Below are 25,555 nucleotides of genomic sequence, written 5' to 3' on the forward strand. Positions count from 1 at the left end.
CCGCGGCCGCAGTCGCGCGCCCTGCAGCCCCGCTCGCTCCCGCGGTCACCGGGCAGCCGCGACGCGCCTTTGCGCCGCCCGGCGGGCGCCGTCCGGGCCCAGCAGAGCCGCCGCCCGGGGCCGAGCGCCCCGCTCCCGAGGCTGCGCGGCGGCGGCGGCGAGCCCAGTCCCGGCGGGCGAGCGGTGGGCAGGCCCGCGACGTCACGGCGGCGGCGGCGGCGGCGGGCGGGGGCGGAACGGATTGCGCAGCCCCGCCGCATTGCCAGGGATGCGGGGCTGGGGCTGGGGCTGAGGCTGCGCGGCGGCGGCGGCGGCGGCGGCGGAGGAAGAGCCGGTCGCGCCCCGCGCCGGAGGGAGCGGAGGTGAGCGGGCCGGGGGGCCGCCCGCGGCGCCGCAGCCCCGCAGCTCCAGAGCCCGCAGCGCCGGGGCTGCCGCGGGGCGCCTTTGTGCGTCGCTGCTCAGGGCGTGTCTGCGGCCGCCATTGCGGAGCCGGGCTGCGGCGCGGGGCGAGGGGGACGCTGCGCCGAGGAGCCGCTGCTTCCCCCGCGGGGACGGGCGGCGGCGGCGGCGGCGGCGGCGGGAGGGCCGGGCCGGGCCGGGCCGGGCCTGCGCGGCGCGCGCGGGGGGAGACGGCCTCGGGGTCCCGGCAGCCCGTCCTTCGAGCGGGAAGGGCCCTCCGCGCGGCCCTCGCGCTCTCCCGCAGGTGTCGGGGCGGGACCGCCGAGCCGGTTGGGCCCGAGGCGGCTGCCGGGCTTCGCCCGAGTTTGCCTCCGGCAGCGGCCCGGGCGGGAAGCTAAGCAGAGTTGGGCTCGGTTGGCACTTGGACGGGAGGCCACCAGGAAGAACATGTGGGCTAGACTGGGAATTTAGAAGAAGACCCCTGAAGGTGGCGGCGCGCTGCTTCTAGCCTTCTGCCGAGAGAGTCCGCAGGGACTTCGCCTTTTAAGCCCATTTCGCGCCCGGCGGCTTGGGTGACTGAGGCGGCCCGGGGAAGGTCTGCTGGCGAGCCCTGGCCCTGCTTCCTGGCTGCTGGACCTCTCGGGCCGAGCAGTTTCCAGGAGCTTTTGCCCGGCCTTTGGCAGCTGCGTGCAGAGCGATTCTGCTTCAGTGCCCCCCCTCCAAGGGGGACACGGTGCTCGTGCCGGAGGGCAGACGCGGCCCGGCTGGCCCACGGGCCCCTGCCCTCCTGGCAGATTGTGTGGGGTGGACCGGCATAGGTCAGGAGCCTAGTGGCGGCTCCCCGTCACCAGCCGCGTGCTCGGGGGCGGGGGGGGGAACCGGCAATTGCCCCCTGCGCGCGAGTTCCCTGCCTTGGCTGACATTGGGCTGCAGTGGGGCGCCTGCTTGGGACAGAAGGCAGCCCCAGCGGTGCCACGGCTGGGGGTGGCAGGCACAGGGGCACCAACTCCAGCCAGGCTTCTTGGGGCTCAGCCCAGTTGGCCCTGGCAGGGGGCTGCTCTCCTGGGTTCGGACGGGCCCTTCCCCGGCCTGCCCAGGAGCGGGTGGCTGTGCCCGGGGCTGCCTGCCTCCGACCCACAAGAGAGGGCTTGAGGGTTCCTGCCAGAGAGGCCGGCTTGCTCGGTGAGTCAGAGTGGGCGCCTTGCGTGGATTAGGAAGGCCTCTGAGAGCGAGGGGGCCACGGCTGGCCAACTGGCCAGCCTGCCCCTCTGAGCAGCCCGGCAGAGACACTGAGCTGGACGGCCTTTCTCTGCTCCGGGCAGGGTCAGCTTCCACCTCAGAAGTGCCACCGGGCCCCCCAAGAGCGAAGGAGATGCGAGGAGGAGGCCTCTCGGCCCGGCCCGGCCTGGCCCGGCCCGGCCTTCCCTCCCTCGCTTCATTGGTATCTGAGGCACGTCCAGCCTGCGCCCGCTTCTGCCTGATCCCGCGAGGAGGGGCTGCTCCAGAGCTGACTTGTCCGCGATGGTTTGCCGGCCGCTGGGGCCGGAGCTGTCGGCACTGTGGAAGGAGAAGGAGGCAGCTTGTTGGGTGGCCCCCGGAGCAATCTTTGGAGTGGGCAGGAAGGCAACGAAGCTGCTTGAAAGCAGCCTGCCGGCCCATGGCGCCATGATGTTGCTACGCAGTCGGAGGCTGACTCCCCTCCAACGGCGGTGGGGGGGCAGTTGGGTCATCCTCAGCAGAGCAGCAGGCTTCCTCTTGACAGCTCTCCAGCAGCAGCGGGGAGGGGGGGGTTGGCTTTGACTCTCCTCCCCCCGCACGCACCCATACACTCCTGCAGATGCCCCCTTTCCTCCTTGGTGAGCAAACCTTTGGTTGGCTGCAAGGAAAGAAAGACGGCTTTGTGGGGAGGGAGCATTTGTTCTCAGAGCAGCATTAGGCAGGATAGAAGTTCCCCATGGCAGTTGCCCCCCCCACGCTCTTCAGGGTTTGCACTTGACAAAATTGGATGTGAGGAGGGTGTGAACATCCCCAAGGCTTCAGTGGCTTTCCACTTGAAAACCTCAAGTGATCCCCCCCCCTTTTGCAGGCAGGCCTTTTCCAGCTTGGCACAGCAGCCTTCCCCTTCCAGTGCAGGGACGCAGGGATCTGGTCCTCCCCAGCGGGCAAACTGGCTGGCCTTTTACCCTGAAACCAGCTGGACGTGCTTAGCTTTCAAGAGGGAAGCCGGAGGGGAGAGAGGACCGCGGTCTGCAGTGGGTAGAAAAGCTGCCATGTTGAAAGGGAGGGCAGGCCGAGGCACTGTGGGCCGAAATTAAAGGCAAGGAGATCTGGGCTGAATAACAGGAGAAGCCTGCAAATCCCAGTCGGCGAGAAGCTGCACAAAGGAAGAGGCAGAGACAGAGGCGCAACCTGCAGAATGACGTCCTTCCTGCTGGGCTGGAGGCTTGCAAACCAAGGGTGGGCAGTCAGTGGCCTGGCATGATTGCCAGGCTCACGCCACTTGTGTAGCCGCTTGTTTGCTGAAGGAACTCTTCTTGGAGTTGCGCAATTCCTGGCTGGGTCCCCGTAGCTCTCACTAGCAGCGCGTGAGTGACACGAGCAGGAGAGAGCCGGGGCCCTGTGGTCGTGCTGGTGGGCATCTGGCCAGCACGGTGGTCTGGGCTCCGGGTTGGCTGCTGCTGAGGCCCGTCTCCACATCTGTCAACAGCCTCTTCTTGGCCCCCTCCTGTGGGAAACAGCCATCTCCCTCTTGCACGCTTGGCATCTGACCTGAGCTCTTCCCGCGCCAGGCGAGCTGTCTGTTGTGGGGTTTGACCGTCTGCTCCCTGCCTCCCTGTGTGGCTGGGCTGCTGCGGTTGGTGCGCTCAGGTGCTTGTGCCTTGAGCCGCCGCTGTGCCCAGTGCCTGAGCTGGGCAGGCATTTCTGGTGATGACCGCCACGAGCTCCGCAGCCCAGGAAGGAGGGCATGGGTCACCCCAGCCTGATGCAGGACTCTCACCGCTTGCATGGGCGAGGCTGTTGCTGAGAAAGGAAGAGGCCGCTCTGCCTGTCTGCCTGGGGGGCTTCCCAGGGGGGCCGCCTTTGTCCCAGCCAGGTGAGCTTTGTACAGCTGCCCTGCGTAGCGATGGCATCTCACTCACCCCAACGGCCCCGTCCAATGGAAGGGAGCCCGCGTGGCCGGGGAGGCCTCGGGTGGGCTGGGTGGGCTGGCAGGGGAGCCTGATGTCAGGCAGAGCTGGAGTGGACCCCGGAGGGCTTCTGGGCAGGGCCACGAGGGCACAGAGGCCCGCCCTGCCAGCAGCTCTCATTCTGGGACAGACTGGCAACCAAGTGCCTGGCAGGGCAGGCCTCACTGTTCCTTCTTGTGAACTTAGAGGTGGACGATGGTGAGACTATATCAAGGGCTCCGTGACGGTGTGCCTTGGAGGGGGAGGGATACGTGGATCAGCATTCCTGTTCTGAGGCTGTCTCGGGGCAGGCTGGTATGCCCGCTTGTCCTTTCCTGTCGCACTCAATCGCCAGTGGTACAGTCTTGGGCCCACATGTGCTTTGCCAGCTGCAGCAAAAGTCCCACCCAAGCAATGGGGGACTCAGGAGGAGCAAAGACGCTACCTGCTTGCTCCTGTCCTAAAAGTGCAGACCGGGAATCTCTGCTGCCCTTGGGTGACAGCTGGGCCTGGGCGCTGTCCAGGACAGAGAGCTCTGCCAAGTGCCAACTTGGGTTTCTTGGCACCGGCAGCGGCGTTTGGAAGGGGCTTCCTCTTCTGTGTTGTCACCTGTCCTCGTGGAAGCTCTGGAGGCAACTGAGGGAATGATGGCACAGTGAAGGGGAGCTGGTCTTGCCTCTTCTTGGGAAAGGGGCCCTGCCCTCCTCGCCCCATGGCAGCCATGGCTGCTGTGTGGGGGCAAAGCGCGAGGATTGGGGAGAGGTGGGAAGGCCCAGGCCTTGCCTGGTTCTGTCCACGATCCTCCTGTGAGGCTGTACGGACCCCACGTGGACAGCCAGCAGTGGGCATGGTGCCATGGAAGGCGGGTTGGCCGGTGGTGACAAGCGAGCCTTCCAGAGTGATCTGCGCGCCTTTGAATTGACAGCCCCCGCCTGTCTCTTCTCTGGCGCTCGCCGGGCCAGTGGCTGTGAGTCCCCCGCCTGTGCCTCCCGGGCCCTCCTCCTGGAGCCAGCTTTGGTGTCTGACTGGCTCCACTGGCCATGAGAAAGCTGCCCCCTTGGCTAGCCCCTGGGCTGTCCCAAGTCGGGCCAAGCCAGTGGCTCTCCGTTACTTTCCCGGTCTGTGGGGTCAGCTTTGAAATCTTCCCCACCTGCTCCCCTCCGCAAAGGAAGCCCGCTAAAGATACCTGCATCAGGCCGGTGGCCCGTCTACTACACGGCGCCTGACACGCTGGCCGGCCAGAGCCATGGTAGGGGCGGTTGCCGTGTCTGCTCCCAGCTAGGGCTGGCTCGGTGTAGGGGCCGCCGAACGTCCAGGCTGCCATGAGTCTGTCCAGGGCTGGGTTTTTTGTCTTGTTTTTATTGGTTGTATGCCATCAGTTTGTTGTCACTCTCAGCAACCACATGGACAGATTTTCTCCGTGACAATGTGCGGGAGTCATCCTCTTCCGCTTGCAGACTCCGTCTCCCCCAGAAATGAAATCCAGGAGGGGCGGGTCCCTGGAATTGTAGCCCCACTCCAGAGTGGTCCTCCCCTGTGTCAAAAGGTTGGGACTCACATCCTGCTGCTCCTTGCTCGTGTGTGAAAAATCAGGAGTCTGGTGGCCCCTTTTCTGACTCCCAGATTTTGTGAAAATTTCTTTCACAAGCCTCTTCGTTTCATGCCCGGGGTGGCTCACCAGGTGCATCTGGCAAAGGGAGCCGCAGCTCACAGAAGCTGCTGCTTTTTAATCAAATTTGGGAGTTGGGAGAGGGGCTACCAGACTCCTCCTGATTTTTTGCCAACATAGACTAACGCGGCTCTCCTCCTACATTGTCTGCATGTGTTTTGTTTCTTGAAAAGAGACTTTGAAAAGAGTCTCACAGTGGTTTATATTTTTGAAGGTAGGTGTTTCAGCTGGAGAGTCAAATTCAAGGGAATTATTTTTGTCTTGGCAAAGAGGAGAAATAATCGAGATCTCTGGGGGAGGCATTGCCCCATGGGGTGCTACCCTAGCTGGATTGTGGGAACTAAGTCCTTAACTAACGTGGGAACTAAGAAATCCCATCCCCGAGAGGTTCAGGCACGAAAGAACTGAAGAAAGCTCTAGAGGGGATCTAGCCCCGAGAAATCCAAGGCTGGCTGGGGGAGGGATGTTTCTCGGGCAGCTCAGCTTTTGAAAAGAGGAAGGAAGAGCTCCGCTTCGGCCTCTTTTGGTGCTGGTGGGGAGCTCAGCCTCTTTCCTGAACAAGCCAGCCCAGTAGCGGCCTGGTTGCCGGGACCCTGGGATTGGCAGTGCAGAGGGCAGAGATGGAGCGACCGGGCGAAGAGCAGAGTCGGACGCAGGCGAGCACTGGTCTCGGGCGGAAGCGTTGCGCTCTTATCCCGGGCGGCTTGATCTGCCTCTGCGCATGGTGGGTGCGCCCGTGTTGCGATTCCCCCAGCAGACAGACTCGTCTCATTCTCCTTTACTTCCTTTTCCTTTTGGCTCTCGACTCCCTTTCCCCTCCTCCCCTTAGCCTCGTTCTACTTCGTAGAGACTTGCATTTCCTTCTGAGCTTGACGCCCTCGGCCTGAAAGGGTTTCAGCCCTAGTGCAGACACCTCCCTGCTTGTTCGGCTACAAAAATGGACGGGAAGGCGAGGTGCCTCTTCCCAAGTAACCCAGTGCAGAGAGGGACCTTCTCCGGATGAACGTAGAAGGGGCAGCAGATGGGGGCCGAGAGGGCATAGGCAGAGGGTCCAGAGGCCCTGTGGGAACCGAGGGCCCAGCCAGCATGTTGCTGTCGCTCTGCGGGCACTGCCTGTTACAGGAGCTTGCCCTGCCACGGCCTTGAGTTCCGCCTTGCCCAGCCAAAGTGGGCATAGAAATGACACTCAGATATGTTGCCATCTCCTTCCGCCGGGGGCGTAACTGCTGATGACCAAAGGCCAATATGCCGCCTCGCCTGCCACGAGCAGCCACCCCCCGCCCCCTGCTCTCGGTGCTGCAGCAGCTCGTGGCTAGAGTAGCTCCGAGGGCGTCGGATCGCCTTCAGTCAGAGAAAATTTAGCAGGTGGACTTTCTCAGCCCAAACAAATTAGGGCACGCAGGCTGGGGAAAAGGCAAATGTGTTTCTCCCCATTTGTTTTAGCTTCTAGCAAACCCCATGGTTAGGGACAAGGACAAGAAAGCATGGCAAAGCGTGCCCTGTTTAAAGAGAGCAAAAACTAATAATCAGATCCGGGGTGTCTGCAGGACGTGGTCCAGAGAGGCGCAAGGGTGGTGCTGGAGGTGCAGTCAAAGCCCTGCTTGTCTTTCTGTGCAACACACATAAAAAGCAAGTGGAGTTTTGATTCTGCTGTCGTGGTCGGCCCTCCTGCCCTTCTGGACCATACCCTGCAGACCTTCCCGATCAGGCCAAACCAGGTTAAACGTAAACACGTTTCCTCTTTCAGAGCTCACCCAAGGAAATCTGGCAGCTGCCACGGGGAGGTCTGGTGGGGCTTCTGGAAGGAGCTTAGGCTGTGCGGTGTTTCTGCTCGGGCCTCGTGATCTGCCCTGGGCGCAGCATGCAAAGAGGCGTGAGGCGGGTGCACCGTAACGTTCAACAGCTTTTTCTCTCGGCTGCCTTCAGTTCAGTCTCGATGTGGAGACTGCCCGGGCTAGTCCCTGCGGTTTTCTTGGCAAGATTTTTCAGCAGCGGTTTGCCCTGGCTTTCTTCCTGGGGCTGAGAGAGAGGAAGCCTGGACCCAGGTCCCAACCGGCTTCATGCCTCAGGCAGGACTAGAACTCGCAGCCTCCCGGTTTCTAGCCTGGGGCCTTCACCGCTGCACCAAACTGTCTCTCAACAACTGTAGTCTGAGTTAACGCAGCCTGCAGTCGGGGGATGAAGGGCAACGTGATGGAGCAGTGGGGCACGTAGGAGATGGTGTCCTCCTCTTGGGTCTGACGCCTTGGCCGTCATCTGAGCAAGCTCCTTCCAGCTGTGCCCAGCCAGTGTCTTCTGAGAAGACCACAAATGGGGCAGGAAGGCAGAAGCAAGCCCCACTGTTTGCCCCCCAAGTCGCTGGCCTCTCTGAAATGGCAGTCTCTCCTTAAATGCTTTGCGCGAGAGGCATCGCCCCTTCCCGTGGCAGCGAGTTCCACACGCATATTACGCCATGCCCTGTGGGCTTCGCCTCAACATTACTGAGCGGGACTGGAACCCACAGCTCTGGCTCCCTTCTGTGAGAGTGCCACACATGCAGCCACATCAGGGTTTGCCTGCTTGTGCCAGGGGAGGCAAGCTCCCTTCTCTCCACACGTGGAGACCGTAGCAGACCCTGGGCGGGAAGCCTCCCTGGGCTACGGTCGGGTTGCAGCCAAGCCCGTGCCAGCATAGAGGGACCCGCTCGCCCCAGCAGACCATGCTCTTCCTGAGCCAGGGCCCTCCTGGTCAGGTCATAAACCGGAATAGGCAGAAGAGGGCTTGAGAATCCCCTTGGGTGGGAGAGGGGTGCCGGGCAGGGCAGGGCAGAGAGCGGCCTGTGCTGCTTGATAAGGGTCCTGCGGGCTGGCCGAGCAGTGAGGAGACGCCCTGCAGAAGAACTGCCGCCGCCTTCTCTCCTCCGCTGGGAGGTTCCTTTGTGAACTCAGCAGCGGTCCTGGGAGGGGGCTGCTGGAGCGTCCTCTGGGGGGCGGGGTGGGGGGCAGCCGGGCGTTGGCCTTGCCCCTGGTGATTCTGGGTGTGGTTTCTTGCCTCTGCCAGGTCACGGGCTGCCTCGAGGAGGTCTCTTCTGCCAGCCCCATCTGCTCCCCAGGGCCCTTCCATGGGTAGCTTCAGTGCCGCAGGTGCCCTGGTGAGTGGGACTGAGGATGGATAGCCCCCCCAAGCTGACTGGAGAAACATTGATCGTCCACCACATTCCCCTGGTGCATTGCCAGGTCCCGGACCACCAGTGTGGCAGCGCCAGCCAGCGGACCAACCCTTTCTTCCCTTCTGACCTGGGGGTTAGGCGGACCAGCTCGCTCCCCGAGAAGAGCCTCTTGCAGGGGGACTCGCTGGTCTACGGCAGCTTCCTCCGGCCGGCCGGGGCTCTGGAAGAGGAGCCGGCAGGCAGGCCAAGCCCTTCCCCCACCCTGGCTGCCCCGGCGGCCCCCCGGCGGCAGAACCCCTTCCTGCTGAGGGACGGCGAGGCCTGGGATCTCTGCGAAGACGACCTGGGGCAGAAGTCCTTCCACCTGCATAACGCCCGGCCCGCCTTCCGCCTGCACGAGCTGGCACTGCCCCCCTTCCACTTGCACAGCAGCAGCCCTGTTGTGAAGCCCTGGTGTGGCAGTCGCCGGGTGGACGTGGTGGAAGGTCGCGCTGGCCTGCCGGCCGACGAGGCCCAGGAAAAGAGCCGCGTGGCGGCAGAATGCATGGAGCTGGACGAGTACAGCTGCCACCGCGGGGACCCCTCCAGTTTCTCCTTGGAGCAGGAGTGGGCCAGTGAGTCGGACGAACTGATGAACAACCCGGAGGCCGTGCGCAGCCGGACCTGCGGCTGCTCCCACTCTGAGCTGCAGCGCTGCCGGTGCTACGGCCTCTCCAGTCAGCTGGAGCCTCTGGACCAGCAGATGGGCTACGTCAGCGACTCCTCCTGCAACAGCTCCGATGGAGTCCTGGTGAACTTCAGCACCCTCTACCAGAGGAGGAATGGCCACCCGCATGCCAACCTGAACTCAGGCAACTTGTCCTGCGGCTCTTCTTCTGGCAGCCCATCGGACATCGCGGCCTTTTACCTCGATTTGCACGCCTCGTCCCAGGAGTCGAAGATGCCCGGAGAGCTGCGTGATCTGGAGGGGCCAGGCAAGGCCTGCGGGTGCCACCGCCCCTCCTCCCCGGTCTTAGATGCCAACTGCAACTCCTACCCACCTCTCTGCGATCCGTGCCCGTCCGACGGCTCCGACCTCACTGCCTGCTTCCAAAGCCAAGCGCGGCTAGTGGTGGCCACCCAGAACTACTACAAGCTGGTGACGTGCGACTTGTCCTCCCAGTCCTCCCCCAGCCCGCCTGGCTCTTCCATCACCAGCTGCTCCGAGGAGCAGACCAGGAGCAGCCCGGTCCAGCCCACCGAATACTACCTCTTCCAGAGGCCTGAAGAGAGCGACACGGAGGGTTCCCGGGACGAATCGCAGGAGGAGTCGGAGAAGAACGCTATCCAGGGACAGGTCTACATCAACGTCTCCCCTCCCAGCCTCGCTGGGGGGAGGCAGCGCTCCCGGAGCTACGACCGCCATCTGGACCGCAGCCCCACCAGCCGGCTGGGCTCCTTGGAGCGCATGCTGAGCTGTCCGGTCAAGCTGAGCGACGGCTCCTCCCTGCCTCTCCAGAGCTCCCCGCCCAAGCGTGTCACCTCCTTCGCAGAGCTGGCCAAGGGCCGGAAGAAGAACGGCTCCTCGCCACCCATTCGGACCAGCCGGGACTCGTCCCTGGAGTTCTCGCCGATCCCAGAGTGCCAGCGGGACAGTGGCTCTGTCTTCCTGGAGAATCCGGAGCGGCCCAGCCAGAGCTTCCCGCCCCTGCCCTTGGCGCGCTCCCTCGGCCGCAGCTCCGAAGGCGAACTCAAGGCGGCCAGAGAAGCCCCGAGCTCCAGGGAGGTGCCCTCCGGTGGGCAGGAAGGGGCCGAGCCCCTCTTTTTCTCAGCGGTGGCAGAGACGGGGGCCGGTGCCACCAGTGCCCTTGGCCAGAAAGACATTCGAGCCCGAGCTGATGGTAAGTGCCCCCCACCCCCCCATTGCAGATAAATCCCCGGGGGCCTCTTTTCCACAGCCGGTTGAGGGAGAGCAAAGGCGCCTTGGGGTTTGGGGCCAAGCGAGGCCTCTCGGTTAAGAAAGGGCTCCCAATATCCCTGGCAGGACAGGGCCCAGGGATACCCCACGGAAGTTGCTGCTGGGAGCAACGGCTGGCTGGCCTGGGCAGGCCCACGCTCATCCCCAGGGAGAGAGCCCAGCTGCCCCTCAGCCCGGGTGTTGCAGCAAGAGCCACCAAGCCAGGGGGGTTAGAAGGAGGTCAGGCAGATTTGCTGAGGAGGGTGCCCTGCTTCTCTCTGGCAGCGCCGCAGCCCCCTTCATTAGGACTGATTCACTGGGTGGGACTCCCGTCCCTCATTCCCTCAGGGAGCTCAAGGTGGCAAAACTGCTCCCTCCTTGTGACGGGGTTACCCAGGGAGCCTCCGTGGCGGGTGGCAGGGAATTGAACCTCAGTATCCCGTTCCTACTCCACCCCTTAGCTGCCATCTCACCCTGGACTGCCCAGGGTGCCTCCCTGGGAACTGGGGACAGTCTTGTGAGAGCGGCCCGCGCCTGGCCCCTGAGCCTGGTCTGTACGCTGGGCTTTCCCGTGTTCCAGATGCGGCCTTCCCAGTCTATCTGGCACCTGCTCGGTCAGTCCCCCTGTATGTCTGCGCTGGGACAAGGGCAGGGGGAAAGAGGCAGGAGGAAGCGTTGTGAGCTCTGTGGGCAAGGCAGTGGGTCCCCGTGGCTGCAGCTGTGATGGCAGCGTGGACTGGCTGGACAAGAGGCGCTCTGCAGCACCAGGGGGCGGGCTGGAGCCATAGTGCGGGGAGAACATCGCAGGAGGCATCGGATGGGGTCTGGGCACCCCGAGAACAAGGTCAGAAACAAGCTTAAATAAAGCACGGGTCTGAATTTCCAAAGAGACGATAGGAGAAGTTCAAGAAAAATGTCCATAGTTTTGACTTATTTTATTTGAATTTGGATGGAAAAACAGACATCTTAGGACACAGAATTAAAATTCCAGTCCATTTTATTAGTCTAGAGAAGCGAATGGAAATACTGAAATGTAACGGGGATAGAGGCAGAGATTTTCAGTTAAGAGAGGCAACTCTAACGCCCGCCTAAGGGGTGGGATCCGGGGAGAGGTTCAGAGAAGGGCAGCGAGGATGAAAGCGGGTGAGAAGTCAAGGACTTGTCTTGACAACTGCTGCAGCGTAAGCTCTCTGCTGAGAAGTCACCCACACGTCCTCCTGGCCCAAAGATGGGGGGAAGCGGCGTGGGAGGCCGGAGGGTGAGCCTCCCCCGAGGAAGAGAGACTGGAAGGAGTGCCCGGTCTCGAGAATTGCGGAAGGGGGCGGCCTGACAACTCTCCTCAGACCCCTGAAAGGGCGTCACACAGAAAACGGTCAAGATCCGTTTTCTCTTGTTCCCAAGGGCAGGACCTGGAAGAATCGGTTTAAGAGGCAGGGAGGCTAAAGGTGAGGAAGCGCTTCCCAGCGGGGGGAGCCAGGAAGCACGGAGGGGTGGAAGTGCCCCTGCGCCAATCGGTTCAAGCCGTCTAGTCCAAACTCAGAACTTGCCCCTCCCTGTGGAATGAAGGGCACCGACAGAAGGGTGCGATCCAGCTTCCTTCCGCCCCGGGCGTCTCCGCCCCAGCAGGCCTCCTCTCGTGCGTTCGGGGAGAAAGCAGCCTCTGGCCTTGCAGCCAGGTCTGCAGCATCCTCTGCCAGGCGGGGGCAGGGGGCTGTCCTGCGGAGTGGGAACGGTGAGACCCTCGCGGCTTTTGTGCTTTTGGGTGACGAGCGAGTGCTTCGAAGGCAAAGAGGGCCAGGCAGGGAAACCAGTTAGAGGACGTGCAAGCAGAGCCCCCCCGCCCCCCCGCTATCTGGGGCCTTTTGTGTGAGGTGAGGAGGTCTGATCAGCCCTGGACTGACCCCCATTTGCCCTTGTTGGCTGGCTGGGCTCACCCTGCCTGCTAGCCTGAATTCTCCTTCTGAATCAAACTCACCAAAGGGGCTGGCTTTGCACAACATGCTAAGCTGGGCCTAACCTTCTGCCCCCGTCCCCCGCCTGCCAGCTTGGCCTGCAGAGCAGGGCAGCGGCCACATCTTCGGCTGAGCTGACGAAGCAGATTGTGCAAACCTGGCCAGTGATGGGGAATCAGCCGCCAGGGGCTCTCCTTCCGTAATCTGCTGGTCTGGGGGGGAGAGAGAAGAGCTGCCTTTCCCTCTGTGGCCCCCCATGTCACCCCGTCAGGCAAAACATTGAAGGGCCCGGCTCAGCCTCGCGGGCTGGTGGGCCACCTCTGTCCGGAGGGCCGTGCAACCCCTGCTTCTCCTTCTCTTCTGCAGGCGGCGCAGCGGACGGCAAAGTTGTGCGCTACAGCAAGGACCAGCGTCCCACCACGTTGCCCATCCAGCCCTTCGTCTTCCAGCATCACTTTCCCAAGCCGGCAAAGGGCCGGGCCCTGCGCAGCCATTTGGCCTCCAGCCTCTCCCAGCTCTACGGCCCCTCTGCGGCCACCGCCGCCGGCCGCCCGGCCAGCCGGCCCCTTTCCTCCGCCTCTCAGTCCTCCACCTCTGCCGAGGGGCCTCTGGGGCAGGGCCAGCGTTCTGCCGATGGAGCGGCTTCCCTTGGCGATGGCTGTGCCAAGAGGGTGCCAGGGCCAGAGACCACCCGCCCGTCCCCGCTGGGCAGTTACTCTCCGGTGCGCAACAGCGTGCCTTTCTTCCAGAGCGCGGAGTCCCCCTCCTGCCCGCCCACCCCGGAGACTCAGCCACCCCGCAGCAAGTCCTGCCCGGTCTCTGCCAACCTCTTGCCCAGCATCAAACCTTCCCCAGCTGCTGGCAGCTGTGCCACCCAGGGCGGTCCTGGCACCGGTGTCCTGCACAAGCAGAGCGAAATCCCCTCGCCAGTGGCCAAGAAGGATGACCCCCCGCACCCCCCCGCGCCACTAGCCAAGGACAAGCCCCCCAGCGGCTCCCTCCTGCCGTTGTTGTCTAGTGGCTGGGGCTCGGCCCGAGCAGGGAGCCACAGTGAACCGCCCTGGAAGATGGGGTGCCGCGAGGCTGCCAGCATCAGCTCCTTGGGTGTTGGCCTCCCCCGGCCCCTCAATGGTAGGTGGGCATTGTGGGGAAAGACCTAACTTTGCATGCCAAAATGTGTAAGTGCCCTGGGGTAAATAAGTGTGTCCATGGGGCGGGGGTTGCATTTGCATTCTGCCCCTTGTAGTTGGGGGTTTGGGGGAGAGCCTGAAATATTACCCAGAGCCATGGAGCGAGCAGACTCTGCCTGGGCACCCCCCACTCAAAATGGTTGTGCCCACAAGGTACCCCCCCCCCCCCAGGGTCATGTCCAGCCCTTGTATTAGGGAGCCCTGAAGTAGCCCCCGGGCCCTCTGCGTGCATGGCCATCCTGGCCAGTGCCCGAGACGGGGGGTGGGGGTGGAAGGCCTCTTTGTTTGGCAGGTGGTCTGGGACCTTGGCGGACCTTCCCCAGGCAGCCTGTCCCCATCTTGTCTCTGCGATGATGTGCCGGCCAGGCTGGCCCCCCGCATGTGCGTCTCCCTGGCCCGCGGGCTGCTTCTGCTGAGTTGCTGCTCACGGCCTGCCTGTCCCTCTGCTCTCTGTCTTCCTCCTTTGGTTCGGCTTCTCGGCCCCCCTTTCCCCCCAACTGGCCTGCTGCTGTCACAGCCAACCACCTCTCTCTGCAAGCCCTGAAGTGGCGGGAGTATCGGCGAAGGAACCCGTTGGGGCTGGACCGCGTCTCGGACCTGGCAGGGCTGACCGGCAACCTGGACTGGACGCAGCCGGAGAGCAAGCTCCCCTGGAGGAACCCTCTGCTTGAGATCCCGGGGGCCTTGCACGGGGGCCGCGCCAGCCTCAGACTCCACGGTGCGCCTTGGCCGTTGCGGGCCTCCCCTTCCTGGATTCTCTTGGCTGGTCGGCCAGCCAGCCCAGGAGAAAGGTTTCTGATTGGCCAGGAGGCAAAGGGGACCACAGGTTTGACTCGTGGCTCTCCGGAAGGTGGGGCTGCCTGGCCTTCGGCTCTGCAAGAGGCCCCTGCCGGCTGGAGCGCCCTTGTCCTTCTGCGCGAGCTCCTCCAAATGCTCAGGGTGGACAGCTGAGGCTCAGGCTGAAAAAGCAGCTCATGGCGACTCACGAGCGTCGAAGCTGGTGGCCTTCAGATGCTTTTACAGCTCCATGGGCTGAGGGCTGGAAGTCAGGACTCTGAACTGGGCGGCCTCCTCTTGGCCCTCAGACACGGGACCCTCCTGGCTGGCATCTGCAGGCCCAGCCACTGGTTCTGCAGGGCTGGCGTTAGTGTGCAGCAGGGAGCAAGGCCCTCTTTTGCCCAGCAAGCCTTGGGGATTACCCGGGCTCCAACCTCTGTGGCCTTTTTGGTGCTGGCAAGCCCAGCAGGTCGTAGGACCGGGCATCCTAGGAGGGTGGGCATTCTTGGAAGCTGCAAGGACACCTGGCCACCTTGGGATGGGGGACAGCAGAGAAGGAACCCTCCTCTGCCTGCCATGGCCTTTTCATGCCTAACTTGGCCATCATCCCAAATGTTACACTTTCGCAGCGGAAACTCGGTCGTTCCTTGTCTTTTCTGAAGCCTTAAGCTTCTGGAGATGCCAGCTGTTCTGCCTGGGTCTCATGCAACTCTTTCTCCTGCTCCTCTTTTAAGGCTGGAGTGGTGGGGAAAGCCCTGGTGGGAGGGGGCAGCGAAGGCTGAACTGAACCCCAAGTCGCCGAGGGAGGCTCTTCCTGCCCAAGCTGTCTGGCCAGGGACTCAGGAGGGAGAGTGGTGCCCCTCTCTGCCCAGTCCCCTCCCCACAAGAGGCTTTCCTTCTGCTGTCCTCTGGGGGCCCTGGCTGGAGACAGTGTCCCCTGCCCTCCATTTGCTGTGCTCCCAAGCCTGGGGCTGGGGGGTCTGTGGAGCCCCTGGCAAACCTTTTTGGGGTGTGATTGGTGTGGCTTCGATGTTTCTCTCGATTGCATGTTCTTTTCAATGCTCTAAACTGCCCAGAGTCTTTCTGGAGTCCAATAAACAGCGTAACCCGGGTGTGACATGGCCTCCCCTCCCTGATGCCTTGCAGGGCCGGCGGTGAAGCAACCACAACCCAGCGGCCCAGACCTCTTCCCCGACTATTTCTCCTTGGCTGAGAAACCGCCGGCTGAATTCTGCCTTTCCCCCGATGGCAGTGCGGAGTCCGTCTCCGTCGATCTGCTGCAGAAGAAGGGTAAGTCTGGGGAGGGGGATGAGGAAGGAAGAAGGCCCTCCACATTATTTGGAGGGGCTGCTCTTTCCCAGGGCCTTTGCACCCCTAAAGACAGTCCCTCCTCCTAATTTGTTCTCCTGGTATTTCCATGGAATGAGCAAGATGTGGCTTGGGGGGGAGGAATAAAAGTGGGGGGTGTCCCCCAGTTGAGCCCTGTTGCCAGGACAGATTGGGAGCAGGGCTGTTCTGTGCCCAGGACCAATCCCCCCCCCCCGTCCCCTTTGACAAGCCCCGCTGCCTCGGCCCATTCCAAGGTTTCTTACTGTCCCAGCTAAGCCCTCCGATCCTCAGGAGGACGCGTTAAGGGGGGCTGGCTCCTCACGCAGAGAGCCTCCCGGTTCAAACAGCTGCTGCTTGCAGAGGAGGAGGAGGGATGGCGGGGAAGAAGGCGCAGGAAGGCTCGGCCACCCTTGCAAGGGGCTGATGCCGTGGCGTCCTCTAACCGGATACCCGGGGCAGCTGGGCGCTCTTTGGGCCGCTGGCCAAGCACCAAAGGAGTGAAGGGGGTTGCGGCCATTGCCTGGAGCAGGGCAGTCTCTTGAGGGGGCCTAGAAGGATGGGGCCCTTCGGGCAGGACAGGAACCAGGTGCGGTTGGGAGAGGAGGCTCTAACCCCTCCCAGCTGTTTCCTAATTTAAGCCCCACATAAATACGTCCCCAGTGGAGACACGTGGCTGGTAGGCATGGAGGGGTGTGTTCATGTGTGGGACCGACAAGTAGCTCTCAAAGTCTTCTGCCGCTGTGGCAAGTGGCCCGTATCTGTGACGTTCCCTGCAGGGAGGGGTGGAGGTCTTCTCCCAGGATCCACTTTGGAAAGGGATATGGGGGTCCCCCGGGTCTCCTGCAGCTGGTCTGCACTCCCTAAATTTTCGGCCACCACCCTTAAGACTCGAGAGAGAGAGCATGGGGTTGGCTTGATGCGCAAGCAGATCTTCTCCAGAACCAGGAGGAGGGGCATTCAGGAATGGTTGGAGCCAGGACAGGCCCTTCCAGAGCTCCTGGCTGGAGCGGGGTGGGGGCACAAGGGGTCTGCTCATCTGTGCAGCAAGCTCAGCCTCCTTTCCTCTCCTCTTCCGTCCACCAGGTCTTGTCAAAGCAATCAACATGTCTGTGGACCTCATTGTGGCCCATTTTGGGACCAGCAGGGATCCTGGAGTGAAGGTGAGCTGGCTTTCCTCTTGGCCCCTTCTCCCTTTAGTCCCTAGATCGTTCCAGTGAGAGGTCTTCCCTGGCATGGCCCCTTAAAATTGCCACCTCATTGCCACCTACTGGCACTGCCAGCGTTCCTGCCACTTCTTGGAGCAGTCGAAGGAGGCAGGGAGGGGATGGCCTTGAAAAAGGTATGTGGCAGCTTATGCAAGCATCATCTTAGCCACGAAAGAGAGGAGCAGGTGAGGAAGAAACTCGAGATGACCCTGCCTTGGCTCTCTTCATTATAAGAGCTGCCAGGCTTTCAAGATTCTGTTATTATACCCTGTAACAATAAAGTAGCATTCCAGAAGTTCATGTGGCCTACCTTTGAGGGCTGATGGGCAACCAGACCAGAATGTTGGCCCAGGAACGTGCCCCCCTCCACCCTGCTCTTACTGCTGTCCTGGGTAGAGCACTGAGATGAAGGGCCTGGTATCTCCTGATTCCCTGTCAAGGACCAGGGAATCTTGAGAGGAAGTCACAGCTGTTCTCTTATGATCAGCTCCTGCCCCCCCAACCCCAGTTCTACCAGTGGGAACGTGGGGGGGCAGCTTTTGGTGCCTAGTCTGCTCTGTGGGTCAACCCTTTGATGGAATGCATGGAGATCTAGGTTCCCGGGAAGGAGGGTGGGACAAGAGACAACACAGTCCAGAGCAGGAGCGTGGGAAGAAGAGACTTAAGATAGCCCCGCCCTAGATTCTCCCAGAGTATATCTATTAGGTTAACATAGTACAGATTTAGTCTGGCAAGGTTCTGTCTATGTGGCGTAAGCAATAAGATAACTGAATATGGTTGGACTCTCCCTGTGCTTCTTGGGCCAGGCCTGACAACCAGCCTGTTCTGGGAGGTGTCCTTCAGCTCCTGCTTCCGCCCAGATTTTGGCTCCTTTGTTGATGGCATTCCTGAGACTTGCAGTTCCTGAGTGTCTTAACCGCCCACAGACGGAGGCCTCCAGCTTCACCTAGTTTCCTGGATCGCATTCAGGACTGCATATTTCTTGTTTTACCTTTTACATCCCATCTTGCCTTTAAAAGGCTGGAGCTGAGGATCCCACTTCAGCTGTGCCATTCATGAAACCCCCCTTTGGCCCACCCCACTTGCAGGGAAGGCTTTGCTATCCCCGCCACCAAACCCGTTGGCCGGGTTCTCGGGACAGGTTTCGCCTGGTGGTTAGCCCCCGTCAAGGGTCCCACGCTCGACTTCACGCCGAGGCAGGTTCTTTGCGCAGCAGCACAACCCGGAAGCCCCAGCTGAGCTGGGGGGACTCCAGCGAAGCAGATGGGTGGGGAAGGGCGGTTGCTGCTGGGAGTTCGGGGTGCTTCCTTGTTTTCCTTTTTGGAAGGAAGGTGGGGAGCCTTTCTCTCCCAGCAGCCCAGCCCAGCCGCCTTCTGCGTTTCTCCTGCTGAAGTCTCTGGAAACCCTGCGGGAGGGAGGGAGGAGCAAGAGCAGGAGGAGGGCGGCGCACGGCAAGCGCAGAGGACCCGGGGGCTGCTTGCAGGACTGGGGGACCAAAGGAAAAGGGAAGGGTGGCTCCAACAGTTCTGACCTTTCCTCTCCTCTCCTCTGATCTCCAGGCCAAACTGGGGAACAGCTCAGTGAGCCCCAACATAGGGCATCTTGTCCTGAAATACCTGTGTCCGGCTATCCGGGATATCCTGAGCGACGGGCTCAAGGCCTACGTGCTGGATGTGATCGTCGGCCAGAGGCGGAACATCCCCTGGAGCATCGTGGAGGCCTCCACCCAGCTGGGTAGGAAGCCCTGGCCTTCTCCATCGTTCTGGACCTGGTGCAGCCTGATGGGTTGTGCCTCCAGGCTGCACGGCCACCTCCAGGCTCCCCTGAGTTCAGTGGGGCTCTGCCTGAGCCCTGCCTAGGGCTCTGCCCTGCCCTTCCTGCAGCTTAGGCACAGCTCTGGGATTGCCCTGGTCTCCCCTCCAGGACTAACCAGGCCTCGCCAGCTGAGGCGGTGCAGGGCCTGCTGCCTGTTTGACAGCTGCAGCCCTCACACAGAGAAGCGAAGTGAAGCGAAGCTAACAGCCCACTTCAGAAAAGGCCATCAGCTGGGTAGGTGGCGAGAGGAGGGGTCTGGAGTGAAATTGCTGGCTGGGTGGGCTGCAGGGGGTGCCAGAAGAGAAGGGGTCCAGGATCGACCTCCCCCCTCCAGCTGCTTGAAAGAGAGATGCTACCCCTCAGAGGCAGTGGGGAGAAACAGGTAGGGAATGGCAAGCAGCTGCTGGCCTCTCCCCAGAAACACTGGCTCGGAGGTGCAGTTTGGGGCTCCATTTTGGAACCCTGCCCCCAGGTACTTGGGGGGCTCCCATAAGTGAACCCAAGCTGGAGCCCTTCGCTAGGGTCTTCCTGCAGGGCCAACTTGAGCTATGTTGGGAAGAGGGGTAGTCGGGCCGGAGCGTCCTCAGGGGGCGCCTCCTGACCCAGCTGGAAGAAAGACTTCCTGGGCGGGTGGGGGGCAAGGAGCCCTGGAGTTCCTCTTCTGCCCGGCGGTTGGGGCAGCCTTTGAAAGAGAGAGAGGACTTTGCCCTGGCAGGTCTCCCAGGGGGAGAGGGAGGGAGCTCCTTCCTCCCCCGGAGATGCCCAGGGGCTACCCCTCGCCAGGCAGCCTTGAACTCTGGGGTGCAGCAGGGGACCTCTGGATAGGGCTGGAGTGAGCTTTGTGCCTGGGGTTCTCCGGGAGCTCCTGTGGTTTTGTACAGTAGGAGCAAAAATCAGGGCTGCTGGGTCCAAGCCCCCGAGATGTTTGGAGTCCAAAGACTTCTCCAGCAGAGTGGGGGCCTGTGAAATGCGGGAGGAAGACCCTCCCTGGTGTGGTTCAGCCCTGCCTGCAGCGTCTGCCCTTCTGCCCGTTGGCCAGGTGCCACCAGGAGTAAATAGTCTGCCCGGGGGGCGGGATGTGCTGAGGGCCTTGGGACCCTTAAGGGAGACACTGAATTAAGCCTTTGCGGACCGGAGTCTGCCCTTCTGAAGTGGCATCTATATTTGGGGAAGTCTGGAACTGGACTACGTGCAAAAAGCCTCCCTTGGTCTGTGGCTGAAAGAATGCTGAGCTGGAGAAGATGCTTCTGTTGCAGGCAAGAGACCGTCCTGCAGCACTGCCACCGTCACCCAAAGGAGCTGCCGGGCTGCTGCCACAGTCAGGAGCCTTGAGATGCTGAGTCGCTGGGCTGCTGTGCCCCTGATGCCAGGCGGGCTCCCTGGGAGGGAAGGGACCCAGGTGCCCACAGGGGCCAAGGCTTGCCACCCTTCCCGGTTCTCTGATGCCCCCTCCTCTCTTGCAGGCCCCTCCACTAAGGTCCTGCATAGCCTCTACAGCCGAGTCAGCCAGTACCCGGAGCTCACCAGCCACAGCATGCGCTTCAACGCCTTTGTCTTCGGTCTCCTCAAGTAAGCGAGGCTGCTTCCACCTGCCCCGCTGCGCCCAGGGCCAGGAGGACTGGGGCTGTGGGGGATGCCGCGTTTGCCTCTGGGGGGGAGGAAGCATGAGGGCGAGTCCCCCCCCAAGGGTCCCGTGTCACCAGGCACAGAGTGCGCCAGGACGCCCGAGAGAGGGAACGTCGACAAGGGGAACGCGAGAGCCTCCGTACAGCGAGTAGCATTCTCCTAACCCTAACGGTCAGGTGCGATTTTGTGCCGATGTGGGGCAGGCAAATAAAAGGGCCAAATCTGCCGCGACTCGGGTGCCACCTTACCCCAAGGCTGGCTCTCCCCCGCCTCCGTCTGCCTCCCGCCAGCTTCCCCGACCGGCAGGGCTGAGGACAGCCGTGGCCGTGAAAGAAAGCTAGAAAGCAGCCGGGCAGCCAGGTGCATGAGGCTCGTGCAGCGCATCGACATACGCCAAGGCGCTTGTTTGGGAGAGAATGCGCCGGGGGGGTCTCCAGCTTCCGTTTATGCTCTGTGGCCAACATCTGTGCTTGTGCCAGACCAATCATCCTTGAAGGGCACACTTCCTCAGACTGCGCTTCGTCTGGTAAAAGCGCAGCAAGGTTCTTCATCCTTAGGCAAAGACGCAGGACTGCGTTTAACCTTGTTCCTCGATGTACCAAGATTCTTCTTTATTCTTAAGCAAGCGTGCCGTTACACAGAATTACATACGTAGTCTAGGCTGTGGGGGTTATCATTATTATATTATTAGATTTTTATCCTGCTTTTTTTCCATATATATTTTGATCAACTCAAGGCAGCTAACGCACGTAATGCTCCTGCCACCTATTTCCCCCACAACGACAACCCTGTGAGGTGGGCTGGGCTGAGAGACCGGGGCTGGCCCACAGTCACCCAGCCGGCTCTCGTGCCTCAGGCAGGAGTAAAACTCACCGCCTCCCGGTTTCTAGGCCAGCCCCTTTGCCATCCCCCCAACTGGCACAGGGCGTGCCATTCTGCTTCCCAAGCGGGCCAGGGTGCTTTGTCTCCCCCAAGGGTGGTTCTCGAGGTCCAGTGCGCCCGCAGTGCTGCCTCCCGTTCTCACCCCCCACTCGCTCGCTTTCTCCTCCACAGCATCCGGTCCCTGGAGTTCTGGTTCAACCACCTCTACAGCCACGAGGGTAGGTCCACTCGATCCTGACGGGGGAAGAGAGGGCTCCGGCGTAGGCCCTGCTGGGCCAGCTTGGTCCTTCCCGAGCTTCTGAAAGGGGTGTTGGGTTGGTGGAGCCGAGCAGCCCTGAGCCTCACTGTCCTGGGGGAGCCCCTGGGTTTGACCGGCCGGGGTTCAGGACTGGCCGGGCTGCCCAGGCCGGGTGACCGCTGCCCTCCTCCCGCCCACAGGTGTCCTCCAAGCGCACTACCAGCCGACGGGCTTCCTCCCGCTCACGCGCGGGGCCTGCCAGGGCCTCTTCGGGGAGCTCCTGCTGCTGCTGCAGCCGCTGTCCCTGCTGCCCTTCGGCCTGGACCTGCTCTTCGAGCATCGCCTGCTGCAGGTGGGCGAGCGGCAGCGGCAGCAGAAGGCGCTCCTCTGCGGCCAGCAGGGCCTGCTGCTCTCCTCCCACTCCACCCTGCAGCTGATGCGCACCCGCGGCGGGGGCGGCACCCAGAGGGCCGGCGATGGCTCCCGGGGACCAGCCTGCGGGGCCCTCCCGGAGAGGACGGGGGCGGCAGAGCCCGCCCAGGCCACCGAGAGGGGCGGGCAGGATGGCCGCAGGGAAGGCAGCCGGGAGCAGAAGAAGGACAGGCAGGCCAGCTGGTGGCTGCAGCTCACGCAGAGCTCCCAGGTCTACATCCAGGGCTCCGCGGAGGGCGCCCGCCTTGCCCACTGCGAGCGGAAGAAGAAGGGGGCGGCTGCCCGGCCGCCAGAGGCCGGGAAGGGCCCTCCCCCGAGGGAGGGGGTGGTGGAGGGTGCAGAGGCCTGCCCTCCCACCGAAGCCCCCCTCATCAGAGAGAGGCCCCCGGCTGAGGAGGCCAAGTCCTCCTGGAAACAGGGGCCTCCGGCCGGGGAGGAAAGCAAGGAGAAGGGCCGGCCGTTCTGGATGGGCAGCCCGCCTGACGCGGTGCTGACAGAGCTGAAGCGCAGCAGGGAGCAGGACCACGGGACAGCCCCAGGGAAGGAGCAGCGCGTCGCCCGCCTCCCTGGCAGCGGCCAGCCCAAGTGGGCACACCTTTTTGGTTCCCGCCAGGTGCCCAAGGACCCCAAGCAGGCCAACAGGTAGGGAGTTCTCGGGCTCGGGGAGGGCCTTGAAGGCTTTGCTGGGCAGGGGGCTTGACAGTCCAGGACCCCCAAGAGGGGAATAAGCTGAGGACAGGTGGCTTCCAGGCTGATTGCCGCCTCCATGACCTGTCGGCCTTGTGCAGTTCTTTGAAACGGCAGGCCTTAGGCAGCGGCAGCAAAGGGGGGAGGATGGGAGGGTTGCAAACGGGGAGGGGCAGGGAAGCGGGTTCCGGGTGGCCAACCGTAAGGGAGGAGGCGGCAAGGCGTGCTGCGTTTTCACACCACCGACGCGGAGATGGTATGTGTGGGCAGCCTTGTCCTCCTCCCTGGACTGGGCTGGCCGGCCAGGCTGCTCCCTGGAGCACGGGTGGATCGGAGGCAGCTCCTGCCTGGCTGGTCCCTGGAAGAGCCTGGGGGCGGGAGGTGCAGCCCCCGTCTCTGCTGGCAGGAGATGTGCTGCAGGGCCTCAGTCGGAGGGGTGCCTTTCCTGGGCAAAGCTCTGGCACTTGCTGCTCCCCCGGCCTGACAGCTGCCCCTCTTCCCAGGCTGCCGTCCGGCTGGCTGAGCTTGGATCGCTCCGTCTTCCAGCTGGTGGCGCAGACGGTGGGAGCCAGCGTGTGGCAAGAGGCCGAGTCGGTGCCCAAGCAGTTGCCAGCAGCTCTTCCCCCTCCGCACCCCAAAGGGCAGCCGTCGGATGGGGTTGCCTCCCCTGGGGCACCATGGTGAGTGCAGTGGGGCTGGGGCCAGCCTGCTGGGTGCTCCCCCTGCCCAGCTCTGCTCTGGGGCTGGCAGACCCTCCGCAAGCTCCCTCCCTCCGTGGACCCCAGCGTGGGGGCGGGGCCACGTGCAGCTGGCCGGCCTCAGCCTCAGCTGGCCCTCACCAACGCTTTGGGCATGGCTGGTCCCAGCTGTGGACCTGTGAAAGGGGGCGGCCTGCCTGGCCCTCGGGTCGCTCTGGGTCCTGAGCCTGTGGAGAAGCAAGTGCGGGAGCCACAGGAAACTGCGGGCCGGACCTCCTCCTGCGTCAATCTAACGCGACCCAATGGCTGCAATTCTTGGCTGGGGTCTCTTCCGGCATTTGGGGGCACAACGTCCTGTCCTTCCCCTGACGGAAGAGGTCGGGCATGGCAGGCTGGAGGGCTTTTTCAGGGAGGGCTGCACCGAGCGGCCTGATTCGTGGAGAAAGAGCCGCCCTCCGGGTGAGGCTAGCAGCTGTGCACCAGCAGAGCAAGGGAGGGGTGACCATGGGACCCTTGCTGGCCCGCCGGATTTTAGCCTGGCTGGGGCGGGGGAGATCCGTTTGCTCCCCTGCCGTCAGCAAGACCCTTGACGGTTGATGCAGGAAATGCTTTAGGTGAAAACCTAAAATGCCCCCACAAAATCCCTGGCAGAAACCCGGTTCTGGAGGGGAAGGAGGCTGGTCCAGGCCAGGACTGAGCAGGGCCCTTTGGCACGCCTCCCTTTTCCTCAGGTCGGTGAAGGCGCTCTGCCACCACATAGCCACCGAGGCCGGGCAGCTGAGCTTCAAGAAGGGCGACGTCCTGTGTGTGCGGGGCAGGGTGGATGCAGACTGGCTCCGCTGCAGCCACCAGGGAGGAGCCGAGAGCGGGCTGGTGCCCATCATGTACGTCACCCACGAGGAGGATGCGGATTATTGACGAGCGGGCGGCCGCCGGTGAAGCCCGGAGCCATGTCGGCAGACGGGCCCCTCGACGAGACTCGGCCAAGGACCCAGCTTCTCCTGCCTGCCCGGGGGGTCGGGGGGCTGCTCCTCCTCCCTCCCAGGGCTCTCCTGCGGCCACACTTTCCCGTGCATGCACCTCTTCCCCTTCCTCTACTCCTTGGGGCCTGCGCCTTGTCCGAACGAGAGTGGGGCCCCCTGTGAGAAGGCAGGGCAGCCTCGTCAGCTGCAAGCCGGCGTGCACGTGCCCCTGTTGGTCCCTCAGGGTGGGCAGGGGCCCTTCTCCTCCACAGGCCACTGGGGCCCCGGAAGGCCTGCTCCAGACTTTGGGGACTGTGTGCTAACCTGTATTAACGCTAGGCGGGGGGAGGGAGGGAGGGAGGGAGGGAGGGAGGGGAGGCGAGACTGCTGGTGGGGAGCAGTGCGGCCTCCGTGCATGTGTGCAGACGGGGTTGGTCGGGGTCAGCCTCCATTGGAGGACAGGCCCACATTGGGAGAAAAGTGTGTGACCGGCCACCTCTCCTGTCAAGGGCGGAGGCTTTGAAGCCCTGCACGGGCGCCGCAACTGAAGGGCCCCCGAGGCACAAGTAGGGTGATGTCGGTGGAACCTCCTGCCACTTGATGGAGAGAGGGATTTTGCGTGGGGGGGTTGCAGCCTTCGCTGTTTTTCCTGGGTTGCGTTCTGACCAACGGGCAGGAAGGGGCTCCCCCTCCCTGCACCCAGTGGGCAGTGTCATTCAGTATTTGGGGCTCTTGCCCGCCCGCCTTGTCCACTCTGCAGGATTTGCTCCTGCTGGTGTTGTGAGGGTGGCGCCATATTTAATTTATACTTCCGGCATTAGAACAGGGTGTCTCGCCTTTATTTATTTCTTTATTTATGACACATATTAATAAAAAAGGTGCTGATTGAGAGCTCCCTCAGCAGCCGTGCCCGGTGATTCTCCCTGGCTTCCTTGCAGGGCCAAGACATTGGCTGCCCCCCCACAAGCCCCCCTCCCCGCGAGACAGTCAGAGCCATCTCGGTGCTTCGTTCTGAAATGTAGCAGCTGGGTTGGCATCCCTTTTGGGAGCCCCTCACGTGAGCCCAGGGAAGGCCCGTCGGCTTTCACGCTCTCCGAACGGCTTGTGGGCCAGCCTGCCACAAAGCAGGACACGGCCAAGAACAGAGGGGAAGGGGAGCCGGGGGGCTGGGAGGAGGCTCTCGCTGTGCCACCCGCAGGCAGAATCCGTGCCCGATGGGGCAGGGCAACGGGCCGACCTTGGCAACTGAATTCACTCCTTTTCCAGGCTCTTGGAATGTAATGCGCCCTAAACCAACTCAGCGGGCTGCGTGCGCAAGAAGCTCAGCGGCGCTGGCAGGTTGAGGGGCTGGAGCAGCGTGGTGGTCTCATCCGGCCAGGTTTTTTTGTGCACCTGGCCAACTGGATCTGGCTTATTTCGGGGTAAAAATGGCCTTTATACACC

At 62.7% G+C, this 25,555-nt stretch overlaps 1 protein-coding gene across 3 annotated transcripts; it reads left to right on the forward strand.

Moving 5' to 3' along the window:
• The first annotated feature begins 199 nt into the window (after positions 1 to 199).
• Positions 200 to 24,201, forward strand: RUSC2 (RUN and SH3 domain containing 2). Of its 3 annotated transcripts, none has more exons than XM_088152684.1 (12): positions 200 to 362; positions 8,275 to 10,263; positions 12,638 to 13,402; positions 13,979 to 14,179; positions 15,385 to 15,528; positions 16,651 to 16,727; positions 18,332 to 18,506; positions 20,051 to 20,156; positions 21,267 to 21,313; positions 21,534 to 22,407; positions 22,956 to 23,132; positions 23,882 to 24,201. In XM_088152684.1, exons 2-12 carry the CDS (start codon positions 8,382 to 8,384, stop codon positions 24,066 to 24,068), a joined length of 4,635 nt encoding a protein of 1,544 aa, XP_088008810.1. In that variant the 5' UTR covers positions 200 to 362; positions 8,275 to 8,381; the 3' UTR covers positions 24,069 to 24,201. The 3 variants fall into 3 exon arrangements, with proteins under 3 accessions (XP_088008810.1, XP_088008812.1, XP_088008811.1); XM_088152686.1 differs by having other exon boundaries at positions 22,999 to 23,132; positions 23,882 to 24,021; XM_088152685.1 differs by lacking the exon at positions 13,979 to 14,179.
• Positions 24,202 to 25,555: the final 1,354 nt, after the last annotated feature.

This window comes from Python bivittatus, unplaced genomic scaffold, assembly GCF_059951505.1.
Source record: "Python bivittatus isolate LINGU-HERP-01145 unplaced genomic scaffold, Pbiv_v1 ctg000570_np1212, whole genome shotgun sequence".
NCBI lineage: Eukaryota > Metazoa > Chordata > Lepidosauria > Squamata > Pythonidae > Python > Python bivittatus.